The sequence below is a fragment of the Mycteria americana genome, chromosome 11 (assembly GCF_035582795.1).
Source record: "Mycteria americana isolate JAX WOST 10 ecotype Jacksonville Zoo and Gardens chromosome 11, USCA_MyAme_1.0, whole genome shotgun sequence".
Taxonomy (NCBI): domain Eukaryota; kingdom Metazoa; phylum Chordata; class Aves; order Ciconiiformes; family Ciconiidae; genus Mycteria; species Mycteria americana.
The window spans coordinates 3,489,850-3,510,887 of NC_134375.1; the positions used below are offsets into that span (position 1 = coordinate 3,489,850).

Below are 21,038 nucleotides of genomic sequence, written 5' to 3' on the forward strand. Positions count from 1 at the left end.
CAAAAAATATTCCTCGCCAAAAAAATATTTCTCAGACTCCAGGGAGAAACTGATCCTCCAGTGATTGCACTGCACTTGCCGAGACAAAGATTAAGGAAGGTGTCTTTCAATCTGCACCACTTCCATGGTTTGCATTAAATGAAGCAGAATTGAATGCATTTCTAAAACACCAATGCAAGCCAAAATTGACGCAGAGAGCAGAACAGTTAGCCTGACAACGCACACACAACTAAGTACAGCTGCACAAAGCAAGAGTTAATGCAGAGCCTACGCACCGTTTCATTCCCTAAGACAAACTACAAGATCAGTTTCCTGGCTTTGGCAGCAGAAGCTTCCCAGCCCTAACTCCGCCAGCAATTTAACAGCCTGTACAGCAAGCAGAACACAGGCATTTTGCTGTAGGCCACTGCTGGCAAACAATTACGCTGCAATTTGTTGATTCGCATGCAGCCAAAAAGAACATTCAGCTTAAAAATGCTTAGCACTCAGAGCTACAGAGTGAATATTATTAGTACAGCGGGTTCAAGCAGCAGCCACAGTTTGCATGGCACAGTTCCGTATTGCATTTTTGTACATTTATTCCACCCCTGTGTTGGTCAGCAGAGATCAGCACTGCCTTAAAGGTTTCTCCATTTACCTCATTATATTGGTCTTGCTCAGGGCTGGTAGCTACTCCTTTGAACATGAATGCAATTACTATCCTGTCTCCATTTTCTTTCATTCTTTCCACTTTTTTTTTTTTATGCCTTCTGTCATTATCACTCTGTCCCTGACCTGTCATTACCCTTCTGTTTTCTGTCTTCTATGTTATAGATTCATATAGCGGCAGAAGGGATTGGTATTATCAAACTCCCAGACTGTAACAGACCATGAAAACTAGTTGGGTTCCTCCCCCCCCCCCCCCCCCCCAATCTAGTTTGGTTATCTCCAGCATATAGTTTAGCAAGTCTACAGCAAGACTGGCATTGTTCTTCCAAGCCCTGTTCCCCTAGAAGAAAAACAGTTGTTGTACTGAACAACAAAAAAAAAAGAAGAAAAAATGTACAGTCTAGCAGAAGCGTGGTTGGCAAAGGGCTGTTCACAACAGAGCTTGAACTCTAAATGCCTTTTTGGCAAGCCCCTTTGGCTGCGCTAGTTTTTTTGTTGGTGTCACGTTCTCCCCTGCCCCAGTCATACTATGGTTTGGTGACCAACACTGCTGAAGCGTGAAAAGGACTTAATAGACTGCCTGCCAATTTATTAAGCTCCAGGAACTCAGTTAGTGGCTTAGTGCCAGGCAACAAAGCCTTTATCCTTCACATACTAATCTTTTCCACAGGTGAAGTACACCAGTCTGAAGCAGTACTGCAAGACCATGAACCTGTTAGCACATCCAACATGAAAGGAGCCTCTTTTTTAATTCTTGCTGGCCAGGGGTTTCCCAGAGTTCCTTCCCTGAAACAGCATTGTCTTTTACAGCAATACAAACAGCATGTGGATAAAAGCACATCACCTTCTCTAAACCCAAGAACAGAAAACACTCAAGGGGCAGCAGCAAAAACTAAAACCAGCTTTGGATAGGTGCTTGCAACTCAGAGTACACAAATTATCATGAGTCATAAACATACTCATTTGCTGCTTGATTACAAAGCAGAGAAAGCTACGCTGCTAACAGGAAGAGAGAAGAATGTGTTTGTAATGTTAGTTGTCTGCTTGCTATCTGCTTACTTGAGGTTTTGATTTATTCTTTTTTTTTTTTTTTAAGATTCGAATTTCACAGCTATGCTTCCCACTTTTTCAAGGCTTTTTTTGTTTAATCATTTACTTCAAGTAAGACAAAGCTTTCCTCTATAATTTAGAGCTTCGATTGTTCTGGAGTGGATTATTTACAATAGACAGAGCTGAATACTAAGAGCATCTACAAACTCTAAACAGTCCCAGACATGGTCACTTGGTTGTTAAATACTATATTCCTTAGATAGCACTTCTACTCCATGGCCGCAGATGTCCAATTTAAAGTTTCATTCATTCAGACCTGTATAACAATGTTAGTCACCCATAAGATTCTAAACAGGCTCTGCTGTAATCTGCCTCGTCACAGGATACACAAGCTAAGAGCAGTAGGGGATGCAGAGCTTCAAATCCCTACATGGATGGCTGTTTATGATCCCGTTCTTCAGCTACGATTACGGAAACAACACAGTCCTTTGAGCTAGAATGAAACAAGACATCAGATTGTAAGTAAGTTTTACTAAAAATATTTAAACAAGGTATTGCAAAGTTGGAAGTATTTACAATAGTTGCTGAAATATCCAGCATTTAAGCAATTCACCCAGGCACTGTTACAAACCACAAAAAGGATAACGGTTTTTAGACATATTGCATGTGTTGTATAAAGAACCAAATCAACTTCTAAGTCGCTCATAAGATCTGCCATCAAGGTCTCTCTAAACAGATTTTAGGCTATTCTGGTAAACCAACCAGGCATAACAGAGTAAGTTAGTTCTGGACTCAGGCCAGCAAAAATCAGCATGAGAAAGATGTGCACACTTACAGTCAGGATACAGCAGACAGAACGGCAGTAACATCAGTCAGTTTTCCTTCAGGATTTAAGGAGTCACTGGGTTTGCGGTTCTATCTGTAAAAGGCACCACTGCACAGACCGTTTTACAAAGTGAAAGGACTGAAGACAGTTGGTGAAGATGTAGAGACAAGTTAACCTAGGCCTAATCTTTTTCAGCACTGAAGTGCAAGTCATCTCAGTGGATAAACCAAAATGATGGTTTTCCTTCTACAGAATACACTGTAACTTCATCAGTTTACTCTTAACATCCAAAGGGACTTTTGGAGCTAAGGGTGATTGCTACCAGATTAAACCTGTTGCTTTAAAATGGATTATATAAAACCCAACACATACTGGTGCACTGTTACAATCCTAAAAGTGTTTTTGCTTCTTCACTCTGTGCCATGAGGGTTTCACTGGCATACTTCTGAAGAAGCTCCATCTTCTTTCTCCGTACAAGAGCTTCCTCAATCTGCAAATATAAAAATAGGATTACATTCAGCTTAATTGAGATGCCAAAACCTAGCATGCTTAGCTATTAAGACAGGAGGAAGAAAAATGCAGGACTGTGAAAGTTAGAGGCATGTACTAGTGCAAAAGTAGTTGAATTAAGATGTCAGGACCATCTTTTTAATACTCAACTGAAGCTCACGGAATTCAAAAGCAGCAGTAAAACAGATGCCTCCATTTCAGACCTATGCTCCTATCCTTTTTAATTAGGACATTAGCTGCAATTTTGTTTTACTCTCAGTACAATCACTGGAATTTTGTTTCAAACAATTGTCTCAGATATAGCTTTAACAAATGGAGAACAAGTGGAGTTATGCCACACTAGTCCACACCCCTGAAATAACAGTTTAGCAAGTGCACCTTTTTGCATTAGCAATGGCTATGAACCTCTTACCTAAGTTTTGTCTAGAAGTGCCAGCAATACATGATTCTTTAACAAGTGTGCACTTTAAAGATCTACTAATAGCAACCTGCAAGACTTATGTTTTAACTTCAGTAATAATTTTATATTTGTCCAAATTGCACACTGGCACACAGCATCTCTTTAAAATAAGCGTTCTGAACCTTAGCTTTTTGTAATTTAGAATCTAGAAGGCATAATCCCATAGACATAAGGTATGGAGTGATTTGCCACTAGAAGAGAAAAGATTACACTGACTACTGTCTAATTAGAAAAAACTGCTATGCAAATCAGTGGTTATGTATTAGAAAGCCAGTTCTGACTCTCAGTTATGCTCTCTTCATCAAGAGAATACCATTGGCCAGAGCGCAATGTTTTTAATCATTATTTCTCCCCTACAGTTTTGATAAGCCATTACATGTATATTTTGTTGAATGCGCAGGATCATGACTTCACAGCAGAATACAGCATTGTCATCCGACAAGATGACAGCAGGGGACAAACCGCCACATGCTATCAGTGTGACGTAAAGGCATACCTACCAAAAGATCCATAACTCCAGAACCTTCTTGCCTGAGTTATATTTCAACCTGTCACTGTTAAGGTAATATATGCCCTAGAGCAGTTTCAAAATACAATAGTCAATTCAAGGTCATGCCACCAGAATAATTTTAGAAAACTCATGAGAGCAAACCCTGCAATTCAGAAATCATCCCATTAAATTAAAAAAAAAAAAGTTAGACCGTCAGCAGAAAAGCACACTAAAGATACAGAAGGCAATCAGGGTTATCTTGACCATACCACCACGACACTTTCCAATTTATGTAATATTTATGAAGGTTTTGGAAATTCTCAGATGAAAAGGGTTATAGCAATGGTACCATAATTCTGTCCAGTTCCACAGCATTTGCAAGAGGATTAAACAGCTGCAGTCAAGTCACAGAAATAACAAATCGAGGACATTTTTACTGATGACCTGCCACAAGTTAAGATCTCCATCTTGCAATAGCCAGAGTGCATCTCTGCAACTTAGTTTTCTTATGTCTTACCTCCTGTTGAGATGGCACTGGAACATGTGCAATAAATTTCTGCTGGCCTTCTTCACCTTCCTTTTCCTTGCCACCTTCCTCATCAGACTAAAAAAAAAAAAAAGTCACATTGAGTTTACTTTCTGAAGGGGTCATCGAAACCACTTTTACTTGCTTTGCCAGAAGGAACCAGATAGAGCATGATCAATGCTACAAACACAAGAAGTCGGTGAATAGGACCAAACAACAAAGGAATATGACAAGCATCACATTCAAATCCTGCTCCTTGACATTTTCAGAATTACTGCTTTCATTCTTCATACGGCTTTTCCTCTGCTGTGGCACGGGCATGCACGTAAAGCTATATTCCCTCCTCTTCCATATCTCTCTGGCTTCCATAGCAAAGCTATAAACAAAAGAGGAGCCAGCTAACCAAGAAGAAAGCAAGTACTTTAAAAATATATGTACCACTTCCCTGTATAGCTCTGTACTGCTTCGTTCTCACACCTGAGAGCTGGGCTTATGAATCATGAGATTATACAAATAAAACAGGGTACTGATGGAACCGCCAGTTTTACCTTATGGACTATCTCCTTTTTATTCTTGTAATAAACCCACTTAGGTACGGCAAAATAAGAACTAGTTTCCAGTACCCCTTTTACAGATCTTGGAGAGTGGCGGCAACGTCCCTCACTTCCTTTACTGGCATTGGGAGCAGGGAGAACAAAGAGACAAGAACCATGTCACAGCAGCGACTGTAGCATCAGCTATATTCAACTATAAACAAGACCCTGGCAACCTTTGGTTTTGCTACGCGTTGACAGTATGAAGTTATACTGTACACAAAACTACTTGTGCTGTAACTGATGTAGACTGTACTTAGAAGCAAGACCGATCAGTGTTCAGCTAACAACACGCTACCTTACAAATACCAGCATTCCAGGCAGTGACAGTTAAATCACAACAAGGTCTCAGCTGTTAGTTGTTTCTCAGTCCAGTGAAAAGTCTTCCCTAGCTGCCAGCTTTCATCCCTCTCTAAACTTAGACCAAGCGTACTCACCTACTACTGATTTTTACGCAACAGGGACAATTGTATAGTAAGTTAGGCAGAGAGAAGGGCAGAACACAGCAGAAGACAGATTCTCGGCACAATAACTCTACTTCCAAGAAGGCAGCGTAGAAGACACGTGAAATGTTACATCACCTTAGCCATCACGTACCTCATCATCGTTGACAGCATAGATATTTACTTCCTCCTCCTCCTCCTCCTCCCCTCTTGCAAGTCGTGCTTCTCTCTCCATTTTCCATTTCTCCACTGCTTCTGCTATAACTGGTTAGCAAAGGAAAATGGCAAGTGTATCTGAGAGCAAGTTAGAGCAGCATGGTCCAGCTGTAGCCCCAGTTCCGTGGCAACTGAAGTTACAGCTCCTTTGATTTGCCTCCTATTTCCAAAGCTTTTCCAACAGACTTAAACTTCTTGCTTAAATCCTCTACATTGGTAACACACACCTACTGTAGAACCTTGATGTAGTATCTAATAAAATATATCAACCTAGTCTGAGCAAAACCCAATGCTAGCATTGTGAAAGTGTGGTACTTGCTAATGCCTTAATTTGGGTACATTTTAGACTCTAAATGTCACGGATAAATATCAACCTACTTTCTGAACTGAGTAACAGGGGGTCACATGACCAGGCTAAGTGGCTCTTACAGCCCTGTAGCATGTCAACAGCTATAAGAATGTTGATCACCATGTAATTAAACATGATTACGCTCCTTAGAGTGACCACCCACATAAGTCTCTCTCTTTCCATCTCACAGTCTATTTCTCTTATTTTGTCGCACGATTCCAATTCTGTAACTCGCTGCTAGCTAGGAGCTGTTAGGCTGCTGTATCTCTACTACACAGCAGAGTGCTAGTAAGAGTGCTAAAACAAGTTTTAAGAAGCTTAATCAGTGACATCACCAGTACATAAAAAAATCCTAGGGAGCTGCAAGATTAATGCAACTAGGCAGTATGAAATGCCTACAAGTATGGAAGCCAGCAGTCATTCCCTCTAGCTCTCAAAGATTAAACATTGAAATACTCTCCTGGAGAAAGCAAAATCTAACTAACTAGTGGCACACAGCTGCATTTTTATGTGGTTTCGTAACACAAAAGGTGTCCCAAACAAAGTTTTTTCAATACTTTGCTTCACAACAATTTAACTCTTCTGATAACAAGGTAAAAACTACAAGAGCCTAGACAAGTGACCCTAAGAGAATCTTAGCTATTGTGCATTAATAGTACATTAATTGTACATTAATAGTACACTTACTGGTTCTGTTAGCGTCTCTAGCCTTGTTATTTCAAGTGACACCAAAGATAATAATTTTCTTAAATAACCATATGAATCCAGATGAGCTACCTCTCCTGTCTGCAATTAGCAAGGTGTGCAAGATGAACGCAGAGTAGGATGCCTTTCTGGGAGCACTGCACCACACAACTTCCTTTCTTACGCTATCAATTGTCTGCCAGCCAGCTTGGTTTAAGGCTCTAAGCTAGGCTGCAGGACACAGATAAGTGAAATATTTCCTTTATTCCCCTCTTCCTCCCTGGCCTATAACCTAACCGACAAGGCATGCTCTCTAACACACAATACTATGAAGATCTCACACATGGAGAAGGGATAAATGTAAGAAGTGGATGACCACACCAAGAGATCCTAAGTACTGATAACAGTTACAAGCTCAGCAACTTGTAATCATTTAACAAGTCTTAAACAAAACACTTCCTGCAGTTTTGTTTAAAGTTCTCTCTAATTCCAGAGAGAATTGTAGACAAAAAGAAGCACCATTCAAGCAAAAACTGATTGTTTTATCTGCTGTGTTCTGTGGAAAAGCCTGCCAAAGGTTCCTATACCAGGACGTTTCCTACAGAGCACTGAGGATCTGCCTGCAGTTGAAGCTTCAGAAGAAGAGATTATAAAACAAACACACAATGCAAACAGCAACAAATCGCCCGGACTCAAGGTTCACCAGAAGCACTGAAAGAACTATTTAGAAAACAGCTAAGCTCTTAAAGGTGGTGGGTGGCCTTTTGCTTAAAGCTACACAAATACCAGAAGATGGCACACAGTGCTGAATTTTAAAGAGGGTTTCAGGAATTAGACTTTACCACACAAGTCAGTAGAAACAAAACTAGAGAACTAAGTGAGCAGACACACGGATAAATATTATCTATTGAGAAAGTACAGGTTTCAAAGGAAAAAAGATTCACAAATGTGTTGAAATTCCAAGATAGATGACATGTGGATAAATTAACATAGGCCGTCTAGACTTGAGGGTTTCCAGAAGGTCCCCTCTAATCTCCACGAAAACTAAACAGCTATGTGTATGGATAAATAATTAGGTGAGACAGGAAACAGATGGTCAGTATGGTCAGTTTTCACAAAGGAGGGAGATAACCACTTGAGTTCCATAGATCTCCCTGCTGCCACCTACTCTTACATTCTTAAGATGAAAAAGGTGGGGGGAAAAAGGAGATTTTGCTTCAATAGCAAATCACTTGCTGACAATATTAAATCATTAACAGTAATAAAGATGAAAGCAAACTCTAAAGCACACTCCCTCACCCCTGAGATGCCTTACACAATAGTGATTTGGATATCTACATGACAGATGAAATCTGACAGCTAAGCACAAGACAACACTCACGGGGGGGGGGAAGGTATCTTAACTTTAGAGTCCATCATCACCCCTTCCTGGACTGCTTTATGCGGGTTTTGAATCTCACATACCTTTCCTTTCATGTTCTTGTTCCAGTGGCTCTAGAATACCATCATCTTCATCCCTGTAGCCATAGTATTCTGCATCAATGGCTTTCATAAGCTCAGCTCGAGTTTTCCGAGGTGGTGGGAGGGCTGAAAGAACACACGACTGTCATTCATCCAGGTCGATCTTCACAGCTTGCTGGGCATTCCCAGTTCCTATCAACCTTACAGCAACTACAGCTACCTCGCTTAAGTTAATAACCAATGCATGATCTGAACCGCTGTCAGGATCAGTACTGGTATTTTACTCTGGCCTGCACGAAACAGTTTGACTACGTGACCCGATGCTTCATACTGCACAGTTCCCACTCTGTGGCAATTCTACACTGCCATGCATGGGATTGTTTTCCCCCTGTACTGGAGTCCCAGTACTGAGCAAGACTACTATATGAAAGGAACTAAAAATCTGTCCCAAGCTCCCCCAGATCATGTAGTACTTCCCATAACTTTTCTTTGCAGACGGCAAGTAAGAAAGAGCTGATTCAGTAGGCCTGCACACTTCAGCAGGCCTCACCTCACTCAGGTCCAAGTAATTCCCACTTACTCTATGACAAATCTATATATAAAGTGTTATCTGCTTACATCTAGTTCTTCCTATTATGAAAGCTGATTCCTGCTTCCAAAATACTGTTCAAGCCAACTTCCTTTTTTTTTTTTTTTAATTCCAAACTCAGAGTACTATTGAGAACTTATCAATAAAGTTAACCTGTTATGCTGGAAAGTTTCTATAGAATGTCAGTCCTTACCGTTTGGAACTCCCAGTAGAAAGCAGACTTTACTCTTTTCTACGTTTCTTTAATTGCAAACAGCCAAAGGGGTCCTTTGCCCAAAGAAACAGCATTTGAATAATTACTTGTGTTCAGCGTTTCATTTAGCTGATCTAAGACATAGGCCAGAATATGCTGTTACTAGCATTCGCCACATACTACAGCAGACATTTTACTCAAGATACGCTACTATGTAGATTCATGTCTGGGAGGAGTTGCTATTTACTTACGTTCCTTTTCAAAAAGTTCTCTAACTCCTGGTAAATCCTTTGCAGCTCCAAAATATTTGTACCCTCTGTTTCCTGGAACTTCTTTCCCTTCATGATCTAACATTTTTGGTCCAATCCGCTGGAAAATAAACAGAGTTCATTGTTTAAAATTTTATTCCTCTTGCATCTTTTATTTCCCATTTTCCTGGGCATCTTAATAGATTAAAGGATTGAGAAAGGAGATATGCCATATCAGCTCAAACTACCCCACAAGTAAAACACCCTCATAGCTCATTTTTATACAGGTTCTCTACTTTTACTACAAATCACACATTTAAAATGACCATGCAAACCATAGAGTGCCCATACCAGATTAACCTTCCCAAAATATCTAAACCTGTCTTATTCTCTGTACTAGTATATTCAAGTATCAGATAAACGAGCACTACTAAATCTGACAACACGTATACTTTTGATGTTTTGGCAAGTGAGAGCTAGTGTCATTATTTCATTTTCAGCAGTCAGTAGGTGAGCCAAGTGGAAGCCTTTCTACAGACTGATAGAGTACAATATAGGAAAACAACACCTACTGATGGGTGAAATCAGACCATTGCTGAAAACTCTTAACAGGAAGGCAAGACCCCTTGAACCGGTGTTCCGAATCAAAAGTCTGATTTGCTCATCATGGAAACAAATACTTCTAACACAACCTAACATTTCCAGGGGCTGAATAAGTTCCTCTCTCATAAACATTGGCCAAGTAATACGTGGTTAACTAAACGTTGCACAGATTATTCTCATTTGTCACTGTACTTGTAAGCAGAACAACCATGTAGGACAAAATAATCTACACTTACAGCATAATCAGGACCTCCTAGCTCCTTTATTCTGAATTCCCAGTGTCCTTTCTCCCTCAGAAGTTTGTTTATTTCATCGTTGAGGTCCCGAATTCTGAATTCACCTAATCCAGCTGTTAGAGGGGAAAAAGGCAATAAATTAGGCAACTCACTAGAAGCACCAGACTAATTTCAGAATTTATGCAATGGAAACAGTAGAGTTCACATGAAATGCGATTTTTACTGTAACTGCTTAGGACTGGAGATAAAAAAAAAAAAGGTAATTAGAAAAATCTTACCATTTTGAATCTGTGCCACTTTCTTGGAAATCTCCCCAATGATCTAGTTAAATAAGAACACAGAAGTGAATTTCTCAAAAAAAAAAAAAAAGGCTAGAAAAGGCTAAACACAACCTTGGAAAGATCCAACTTCTAAGCTGGCTTTTTGATCTAGAAAATGGACCTAGCCTGTCAATTTCAAATAGCAACATAGATTTTATTCAGACACAAATATAGTCCCTCAGAAGCTTAAAACCCAAGGAAACGTTTTTACAGCTGTACATGTGATGAGGGCAGGAGCACATGAAATACAGAGAAAGGCTGAGAGAGCACTGGGTTTGATCCGCCTTAAGAGAAGACGAAAAGGGAATAACCTATTGCTGTCTTCAACTACCTAGTGGAGGGTACAGAGGAGACAGAGCCCGACTGTTTGAGAGATGCATGACAATAGGACAAGTTGGAATGGGGGAAATTTGGATTAAATTCAAGGGGGGGGGGGGGGGGAATCATTAAGAAGGTAATCAAACACTGGAACAGGGGCCTCCAAAAGCTGTGGAATCCAAATCCCTGAAGGTATTCAAAACTCAGTAGGACATGGCCCTTAGCCACTTGATATGGTAGGATCTACTTTGAACACCATGGTGAACTATATGATCTTCCAATCTAAATTATTCTGTCATTTAACTGTCAGCATACTGAAGCAGCCTGAAAAAAAACTGTAAGCAGGCTGTCTAAATAGGAAGTGCTAAAGTTCTACCTACTATAGAATTGGAAAAAATCTATAGCTTGCCATTACCTGTCGCCTCCATTTCTCAGCTTTAGGTAATTCATTACACTCTGATGCAAGGAAAGGTCTTCGTTCCTGTTTGACAGAAAGCCACAAACCATGAAGTTTTAACCTAGCACCAATATATTTACAGCATTTCATGCAAACTTTACTGCTTGATTAATCCCAAACTATGCTACTAAGGGTGGGTGCCTTCTGCTCCCACCGATCTTTATTAAGTGGAAAACAATGACGACTTACTGCCTTGCCAAATTAAACTATCACAGAATATAACAATCTACTTAAATCCACTTTATTCAAAACACCTCACAATCCTCTCCAGTACAAATAATGTCCTAGTTAGGACAGACGAATTACAACATCATTTTCAATATACCAGCATCTAAATAAAAACCACTGTTTTCCAAGTAGCTATTAAGTTTAGGCCTTACTTTCTCAATAGCTACTACCTAAATACTGTAATTTTTTTCCAACTTGATTTTGTTGTATACTCTCCCAACTACAGTTTATCCAAAACACGTTCTTCCCAACCTTCTTCACATTCTGTTGACTTGCTTACACAAACTAATACTTCATCTTACCTCTAGGACTCTGTGCGCAGTTATTTTGTCCCTTTCCCTACAGTACTTCCACAGCTCTACCTTTTATATATTAAAAAACCTTCCTTCACATAATATACCAGAAACTCTATTCAATCTTATTCTCTGGCTGTTGTTCATGGAATCTTTTCCACTACAGTTTCCCCAAACTCTTATTTTCCACTTTAGTGTTTCATATTGCTCACACTTGTGTGTAAAACATCATTTCTTAAGGTGCAAACGAAGGACATCTCAGATAGTTTCCAGAATTCCTTTGTCAGTTATCCAAAATTAAAAATTATAAACCTGTCCAAAAACCGTTATTGAGAACACTCCAATCCCCACATAAATATTCTTGCAATTTGAGTTATGATGCAGTGAAAAATGTATAGGAATATCCAGAGATAGTTGAGAATCAGTCTCTAAGGTCCTGTGTGGGTTTAGGGGTGCTATTTCTTTCACTATAGCGGTGGGAGTTTTTTAAATTACAAAGTTGCTAAGTCCAGTTTTTTGTCAAGCTTACACCAATCAAAAAAAAAAGCTGCATGACAGCGAAGACAATTATGAATAGATGCACAGCTATCATGTGTTGGGTTAATAACATGCCAACGTTATGCCTCACGCAAGCCTCGAGTTCACAACGATCCTGAAGGCCCTTGTTTTGTGCTTACGGTTTTGTCAGAATATTACCAATGAACAAGATTATGAGAAGGATTTCTCTATCTCTTCTGGGAAGAAATCCAAACAGACCTTCTGATTACTGCCAGTAAAAATAAGTGTATGGGCATCAATTTGCATAAGTAGTTGCAGGAGGAGGTAACTTCAGTTCATTTTCTGCCCAGCACACTGCCTCTATTTATAGCATTATTGTAGTTTGGCTTTTTTTTTAAACTACTACATATTCTACCTACATTACATAAAAAAATTAAGTGATGTTCAATTTTCACTTTCTTCTCAGCAGCCAAGCCAACATACCTCTGAAAAATACATCTACATAATTTTTTAAACAGGTTACTTAGAATTTTCTTAACTATTTCCCATTTCTGTTTTGTGTCACTGTGAAATACAGTCCCCACCTCAACTGCTTTCCAGATGACTAATGTCACGCTCCTATAGGATACCTGTATCTGGCACGTGACCTTTCTGACAGCTCTCACGCAGCTCTGAGATGGCTCTACATGGCTTCCATTCCACTCTTGACTAGAGCTAACAAAGCTTCAGGTTTTTTACCTCATACCTTAACTTTTCCTTCCTCAAGCTGAGCTTGACGAAATCTTGCCAAGGCCGTCCTAAAGAAAAGAAAGGAAGCAGATTTACTTCTACAAATCTACATTCCAACAGGAACAAGTTTTGCTCTGGATGTTTATTATGGACTTAATGACAAAAGGCTTGAACATATTCATTGACTAGCTCTTCCAGCTAGCGACTTCTTCAACACTAGAAATCCTCAGTGGTTAAGTTCTTAGATAAATATAAATCCTGGTAAGCATCTAATTAGTTTTCCTGTTTAGCATATGCCAGCATGTTAGATATCGCGGCAAAAGGATGTCAGTAAGTTATAAGCAGAAGCATGAAGTTGAGATATCTTAGCAGGGGATACATCAAAAAGCAAACTAATAACTCAAGAGGGGAAAAAAGCTTCAGTAAGGAAAGCAGCAGTTAGTAATCAAGTTTATTGACATCACCAAAATATTTTGAGTCTCTCACAACTGAGCAGAGACTACACAGACTACAGCTTTTTAATACACAGTTTTATTTACTGTACATTTAATAGTTACCTGAAAAAGCAGAAAACAATTGAGAGCATTTAATACCTTTTAACAGCATACCTATACCCCACATCTAAGCCAATTATCTAGGCTCCATCTGCTGTTAAGAGGCTCCTCCAGAATGAAAATCACACACCCAGCGCAGCACCCAGGATGCACCGGATAGGATCGCTGTACGAGAGCGCCTCGCAAGGCATTAGACAGCTGCAGTCTCTTCAGCCTCGGAGTTACTATTACAGGCTCAGAAAGTATTTTAGGGAAAAGAACAAACATGAGGCAAATATATTAAAAAAGCCTCTGATCTAGTAGCTCTCAATACATGTCTGCAAACGTTTTTGGAAAGTACTCCAGAAAGCCAATACGAAAATAAATACATTAAAAGACACCGGTTTAGCCCAAGCCACTCCCAGGCAAGAAGAATTATGCTTAAACCAGTGCTGGCAGATTCCTATCTAGCCTGGCATCTCTGTCCAAAAACGGGCACTGCCTAAAAGCATAAAGGGCCCCGAGAAGGTGTTCGCTACGCTTCCCACCCAGCCCTTGCCGCAGTTTCTCTCCTGCGCTGCTTCGCGTCGCAGCACCCGGCGCAGCCACGCAGGCTCCGCGCCGCCAGGCACCCCGTGTGCCCGTGCCGCCCGTCCCCCTGCTCCCCGCGCCTCTACAGCGGCACGACACGAAACGCATTACGAAACTCCCGGTGCTTTAGAAAAGGCTGAACAGCGAGTCCCAGTGGGCAAGCGTGGCTCCGTGGGTGCGAGCCGCGGCACCCAGGGCACAGATGTCTCTGAAACCAAATACGGCCACTCTCAGACGGGCGGGACAGCGGAACTTACATGGCCTTTTCCGCGTTTCGAGCCTGAAAGAGAGAGAAAGCAGATGCGTCGTTACTGACGGCGCTCGGCCCCCAGCCTCGCTCCTCATCCTCGCCTGCCCGGCCGGCGCGGCGGGGGGACACCCGGCCCGGCGCGGGAGCGACCCACGGGCGGGCGAGGAGCACCAGCGGGGAGCAAGGGCCCACCGGCCGAGCCCCGCACTCACCATGGCGCCAACCGGCCCCCTCGGCCCCGCGCCGCCCCGGAGACCGCCGCCGACCGCGCCAGGGAGACCCCGGAAGGAAACGCGCCGTCGCCCCGGAACTGAAACCGGCGCCCACTGGGCATGCGCATCAACGGGCTGCTCGTCGCCTCGCCCTACTGCGCGTACGCGATCCCCCTCCCGCGCGCCGCGAGGAAAGCCCGCCCCCTCCCCGGCCGCGCATGCGCGGGGCGCCCGGCACGCGGCGCCGGAGCCCCGGCGCGGCCCCGAGCCGCGCGCGCCCCCGCGCGGCCCTTGCAACCCCTCAGCCGCCCCGGCACCGGCGGGCGGGCAGCCAGGGCCACAGGCGCTGCACCTCTCGCCTGCCACGGTTTTATACGTACATTTACAGTAAAATTAACGGGAAAGACCACAAACTTCTGCACCTCGCTATTTTTAAAACGTAGACTCTCCTGTTGCCCAGACTTCTTCAGCAGCCTACTTGTCGTCAGTCAGGAGCTGGTGGAAGGCCGGGACTTACGTGAAGTCGATAAGGGGGATTCAGACCGGAATGTGGAACGTCTAATTAAAACTATTGTCCTTGGGAAGCGGAACGCATCCTGGAGAAGTATGTAAGCCGATTACGATGTTGTGGGAACAATCTGAAGCTGCTAGCAGAAGTGTGGTAAGAAGCACCCTCACGCGAACTGTCCGCACTGTAACGCTACAAGTCACCCCCAGCTGGAGACCCCTCACCTTTGGGCATACGCAGAATATTAAAGTAGCGCTGTAGCTTTAAGAATAAGATGAGAAAACGTAGACTAATAGAAAACTGCTTTACGTAATTACTTATGCACATGTACAACTAGACAGTATAAATACCACACCTGTGTGAACGAGGGGGTGCTAGCTTTGTGCAGCTACTACCACCTAGCACCCCGCTTGCACAAACTTGAAATAAACTGGTATCTTGGCTCTGTGTGTGTATCGGGTGTTGCACACCAGGTGACAAACTCCGTTTGTGAAACAACACACTGGCCAAAGCCACCCGCATTTTACCGTGTACAGGCTGCGCATCTCATTGTCAGGGGAGCAGTTGCATCAATCCTTTGCAGTCAGTCTAAAAACCACACTGGGAAGACTGGTTTTCAGTGAGCATTTATTCAGTGACTGCCAGTAATTTTAATAAAATAAAATTTCCCTTTCCAGAAAATGCCAGCCCTTCAGAGAGCCCTGTGTGTGGAAAACGATCGATCACACAGTTATCTCTGCCTTCCTGATCTGTATAATCCACCAGATCTATGAAAACCACAAGTTTGTCAGGGTACTGGTCTTCAAAACAAATAAGGAGACGCTTCACTTAGTGAAAGAGATTAACATGGAACAAATGAAATAGTAGGTTTGATTTTTCCAAGTCCCCACAATTTCTGAAATCAGTATCTGCTCTTTCATCTCATTGACTCTGGAACAACTGACACTTGAAGTAGCAGAATCAATATTCTCAACTGTTCTCTGCAGAAAGACGACTAGAAGAGATACCTCAGCTGGAATAATTGTCTCCTTTTTGAAGTTACATCCTGGTTTGTATTTCTCAGCTTCCGTTTCGTTAAAACAAAAGTAATTCTCAGAGAACACCACTACTTTTCAGACACACAAGAACTACTGAGTGATGACAAGGCAGTTAAGCACCAGAGTACTACGCAGCAGTAGCTGCAGCATCTTCATAACCAAGCTTAACTCCCCAGTTCTACAGGAATGGAAAAGCAGCCTATAGACGTCACCAGCACTGCAGGTCTTTGACACAGCATTTTTTTTAACTACAGGTTAAATCCCAGAGGCTTTCAGGTCTGTAATGACAGAGCTTCAAGCTTTATTACAATTTAACTGAGACAATTATATGTAAAGACTCAGTTAATCCATACTAACCTACCACAAGGCTGAACAAAGAATATGCTATGATTAGGCTATCCCTAATACCCCAAGACAACCCACTCATTTCAAGTGCAGATTTTACAAGTGTTTTGGCAACCATGTTTAAGACTCAAAAGTACATTCATGCTCCAATAGCAGCCATTAAAAAAAACCCAAAACACGAACCCAAAGCAAACCCACACAACTTGGGCAGGAACCTCTTCCCCGCCCCTTAGTTCCACAGGCGCCGAAAGGCTTTGTTCTTCAGCAAATGGGCTGGACAAAAGGCATCCTGCCAAAGAACCATGACCACTTGTACCAGCAGTCACCATCTCATTTTGGTTTTACGCTCTGTTGCACCTGCCTTTGGCATCTTTACCTCACGCGGACCAGGCAGAAGCAAGTACTTGGGAGTTTTTTCTGCTTAGGCAAAGCAGTACAACATGCCCTCTGCGTGCTTCCAATAGAGAGACTTCTCCCACTGCCCTCTCTCCTTCTATCTCTGCAGCAGTACCAACTCTGCCTTTCTAAAACCTGCTCAGGCTGGCTGCTGCCAGCCACGTGATCTGGGCTCCAGCCACCTTGTACTTCGTATTCTCACCAAGAATCTTCTTTTTCTCCCTCAGCTATGGCTCAACGTTTTCCACAGGCTTTGAACATCAAACCCAGGCTGAAAACTTTAGTTCTTTATAAATCTTTATTTCATGAAGCGTTAAGGAACTCTAGATTGCTATGGCAGCCCACTGCAAAACAGCAACAATCTAATCAGAGTTCACCTGATGTGACACAGCAGCTACGACCGTCACAATTTTCCTGGACACACGCATTTTAGGTACCAGATTTCCTGAAACAACCCAAAGATTAGCAGGTAATATGCCCACTTGTACAGTTTCAAACACTCCCAGGTAAGACTCCTCACTGGGATCTTCTAGTTCATCAACTGAGGAGTTCTTCATGCTCTTCTGTAAGTCTCACCTATGTGCTATAGTCTGTTGAAAGCCACAGGCTTAAGTTGTTCCTGGGAGACCGCAACCTTCAGGGGCATTATTGCATGACTGCGTCACATTTAACAGCCTTGCTTCCAAAATAACCAAAAACATTAATGTGACACTTAACTGGTTAATTGTAGATCTAGAAGACAAGCGATAGTGCCAGTTCAGTTTTACTGTAGCATAGCTGTAGATGATCAGTCTGGCACCTCTCCTCTCTCTAAAGAGAGATCCACACACAACCATCCCAACGTCACAGGCAGTTTTTTCAACACTGTAGTATACATAGCCTACAGAAAACACTTTGGGACTTGAAAGTAGGGAAAGCCTTCAGTTTGTGTGTGGAGATGCAAACACAAACTGACCACAGCAAACTATCCCTGACCATAACTGACAGCTTCCATATGCTCTGCTAGAACTCCTGAAGAGGGCCAAGAGCTCAGGGGGTACTCCAGCTGAAGCTGCCATTAGTTGCCTTGAACACCAGCCATTGAAGACACACCTTCTACAATTGTGCCCTACAGTGAGTCACTGACCAGTCAAGAACTCCTGCCCTTGTTTTTCCTGGCACAGCAAGACGACTTTATTCACTTATTGAGTGGATGCGCTCAAGCTACACAGATGAAAAGGGAGCTGACGCAGAGTCTAACCCTGTAACTCTTTACTAGCCCTCGTCAATCAACATAGTAGACAACATAGGGCAAGGGGAAGTGCCTGTAATACTAGGTGGTGTAGCTGATGGTTCCCGGTGTAGGGACAGCTGCGAAGGCTGAAGTACTGCTAACAGACCACTGACCTACTCCAGATTTGGAACCCGCTGTACCCTCAACGTTTGTGCCTCCTTCAATGATTTTTAAAGAAATGCTTTGACAGCATCAGCACAGATGAAACAAGCCCACTCTTGAGACCACGCAATCCATTCACATGAACAGACACAGATACTCAGTAGTCTGGAAGAAGGACTGCACACTTAATGTATTTACAGTTTGATGCTACCGGATGGAAACTTAACAGAGGACAGTACAAAAGAAAAGTCCAAACTAAACTTTTTACACCTCCACATACCCCTTTTTAATATGTTATTTTGCACTGTGTACATGAAAACCAAAAATAAACAAAAGGAACTTTAGCCAAACTCCCCTTCCTCCTCCAGCTTTATTGATAGTTTAAAATTACATTTTCTATGTTCTAGGACTTCAATTGCTTTTACCATCTTACTTTAAAAACTGATTACAAGCAAATGAAACTCAGTTGTCTAAGTGATATAGTATACAAAAATAACATCTTGATTTCTGTGAAAATGCATTTATTTGCAACTCCTGAATAGCTCCAAATTGTATATGCTATGAGCACTGATGTCTGGGTTTCAGATTTACTTTGAAATATTTATTCAAAAGCTTCCCATTACGTTCTGTATCTCCAACATGAACATTCATTGACTGAATTACTGTTACTTTTAAGTTTATTCCTGATTTCTCTCTCTCTCTCATATGGCCATTAACAGGCATGTGCATCTTGTTTGTTTACTCCCACTCAGCTATATGCTCTAGGTAGGGCCTGATACAGATATTACTTGGTGTTAACAGCTACTGAGGTCAGACAATCCAAGGCCATTGTAATAAAATTAAAGTTATGAGGAAGTTTAGACACTTCCAGAATTTCTTTCCTCCTGCATAGGATCACTTCCATGTAACCCAGAGAGGGTTTGCTGGTCTGACTCAACTCTTCCCACTCATCAATCCCTATTCACCAGTGGCACGGAAAGGGGGTTCTTTAACAAAGCATTATACATAACACCTCTACCAAACTAAACATAAACATTTTTGTAGTTAAATGCAGAAAGTTGATTTTTCCACCCCTTTCCTCCTTTTACACGGCAAGTAAAGCTCACTGGCCTGGGAGTAGCCTCTATCTGCCAACCTTTGGCCAGTGAAGAGGATTCAGAGAAAAATAATACAACCATCAATCAGAAAAAGGAGGGGCGACAAAGGAAAATAATTAGGCTGTAGCTTCAATTGTGCATTCCCGTGCAAGGTGCCCTGACTCGCCGCAGCGATAGCAGTTGACTTCACTGGTCTTGCTGCAGTTGATGGCTACATGGCCAGTTTCACCACACCTGGAAAAAGCAAATGATTTCATCAAAACCATCCCAAACAGCAATCCTATTCTGTCAAGTACATAATCTACTTAAATTTTACACAACACTAGTTCCGCATTCAAGACTTCTGCTTCAGCGTTCAAGAATTCTTTGACATGAGGCAAATTTGTCTTCACCAGAGCCAGGAACTGTTCCTCAACTGATCAACTCACATTAATCACTGTATACATCAAAACCATCATACATCAAATACAGGTAAGTTTTGGGGATTTTTTTACTGCGTGTCAGGTTTTGCCTGCTCCAGTGCTTCTGTCCGCAGTTTAACCCTGTTTTGAGAGTAATTAGTTTTAACTCAAATGCACCATGTTCTCTCTCCTTCCTCCACAGAAAAGAACCTTGGTGGGGGTGAAGAATACTACACTCAGGAACACGCTGTTTCTGGTATAGGCCTGCATTCGAAAACCAGACAGCATTCTGCAGCTGGCATTTCCAAGTGATTTAACATCCGCTTCTATGTGTGCTTCCTATATCAAGAAGTCTTAAGTATACTCCTGGTGTGGCTGGCTGTGCCAGTCAGCCCATTTGTACAGCTGGAGTTTGTTAGTTCCAGCATAAGATACAGGGTACCCAACTCTACCTTAAGTTTGTGCTATAGGCAAGTACTTCCTGTTACCTTCTGCAAAAAGATACTGCCCTTTCTCCTGTACAGCTTAAGTGATTTAACATCTGCATTGTTCTGGCCACCTAGAGATGGGCATCATTGAACCTATTACTTGACTTTGCTAACAGGTGTTTAAGTCTTAGTTTTGAACAACATTAGGTAACTGTTTAAAGAAACAAGCTACCTTGCCAGAGTTTAAGCCTCATTTCCTAACCAAAATTAGGTACAGAACGTATCTATCACTTAAGGTACATTTTGCAGTTGTGTCTTGTCCTATAGCAGGACAAGTCTTGTCAGTTCTTACCTATAGCATTTCACTTTGGTGCAGTCTTTTTGAATGTGCCCAAACTCTCCACAAGAATAGCACTTCTGCTCATCTGCATGGTCACAGTCACGAGCCAGGTGGCCAGGTTTGCCACAGTTGTAGCAGCACTGCTCTCTCTCTCTCTTCGGCTCCTTGCAGTCCTTCGCAATATGGCCACCTCTACCGCAGTTATAGCAGGCTTCCACAATAAGAAAAACATACCAAACAAGACTATAAAACCTTGGTAGAGTGAGATGTAGCATGCTTCTAATGAAGGACATGTACAGCTTGTTTCCAGTGAATTATGATCAGTGCACTGTATCCTTCTCTTCAACCACAGATCTCTATGTGATTGAAGAGATAGAATCTTTAGTGATACTTACCATCCTCCTGAAGATCACAGTCCTTGGCAAGATGGCCAGACTCACCACAGCGGTAACAGATGTCCGGGAGAGATGAAGACATGAACTGGAAGCCTGCTTGAAATGGGTAACAGGAGAAAAAAGGCTTAAGTTAAGAATATTCTTAAAGTTAATCAAGGACGC

The 21,038-nt window shown here is 42.1% G+C and overlaps 2 protein-coding genes across 10 annotated transcripts in view; both read right to left on the bottom strand.

Moving 5' to 3' along the window:
- Window positions 1–1,355: 1,355 nt before the first annotated feature.
- ISY1 (ISY1 spliceosome associated protein) lies at window positions 1,356–14,660 on the bottom strand. Of its 3 annotated transcripts, none has more exons than XR_012777411.1 (12): window positions 14,555–14,660; window positions 14,350–14,372; window positions 12,985–13,036; window positions 11,179–11,244; window positions 10,404–10,446; window positions 10,126–10,238; window positions 9,290–9,407; window positions 8,260–8,382; window positions 5,701–5,810; window positions 4,502–4,588; window positions 2,534–3,014; window positions 1,356–2,191 (listed from the first exon to the last, which is right to left on the bottom strand). XR_012777411.1 is itself a non-coding variant. In XM_075513642.1 (11 exons), the coding sequence occupies exons 1-11, from the start codon at window positions 14,555–14,557 to the stop codon at window positions 2,907–2,909; spliced, it is 846 nt and encodes a 281-aa protein (XP_075369757.1). In that variant the 5' UTR covers window positions 14,558–14,660; the 3' UTR covers window positions 2,207–2,906. The 3 variants fall into 3 exon arrangements, 1 of the variants encoding a protein (XP_075369757.1); XR_012777412.1 differs by lacking the exon at window positions 1,356–2,191 and having other exon boundaries at window positions 2,207–2,671; window positions 2,818–3,014; XM_075513642.1 differs by lacking the exon at window positions 1,356–2,191 and having other exon boundaries at window positions 2,207–3,014.
- A 3,906-nt stretch (window positions 14,661–18,566) lies between these two features.
- The window catches only part of CNBP (CCHC-type zinc finger nucleic acid binding protein), a 30,161-nt gene continuing 27,689 nt past the window's right edge, over window positions 18,567–21,038 (bottom strand). For 3 of the 7 annotated variants that reach the window (XM_075513630.1, XM_075513629.1, XM_075513631.1), the window contains 3 exons: window positions 20,877–20,972; window positions 20,494–20,695; window positions 18,567–19,546 (listed from right to left, as the gene is read on the bottom strand). In XM_075513630.1, the coding sequence (XP_075369745.1) occupies window positions 19,429–19,546; window positions 20,494–20,695; window positions 20,877–20,972 (416 nt within the window). In that variant the 3' untranslated portion in view covers window positions 18,567–19,428. The remainder of the gene's footprint in view (window positions 19,547–20,493; window positions 20,696–20,876; window positions 20,973–21,038) is intronic. The other 4 variants (XM_075513634.1, XM_075513635.1, XM_075513636.1 and 1 more) reach the window with 3 other exon arrangements.

Bases quoted from the DNA above. Each gene is read 5' to 3' on its own strand.
- ISY1 (XM_075513642.1), bottom strand. The intron at 9,408-10,125 runs GTAAGTGTAGAT...TTTATTTTCCAG, and splicing joins TAGGAGGTCCTGATTATGCT to CGGATTGGACCAAAAATGTT. The intron at 5,811-8,259 runs GTATGTGAGATT...TTTGCTAACCAG, and splicing joins ACAAGAACATGAAAGGAAAG to TTATAGCAGAAGCAGTGGAG.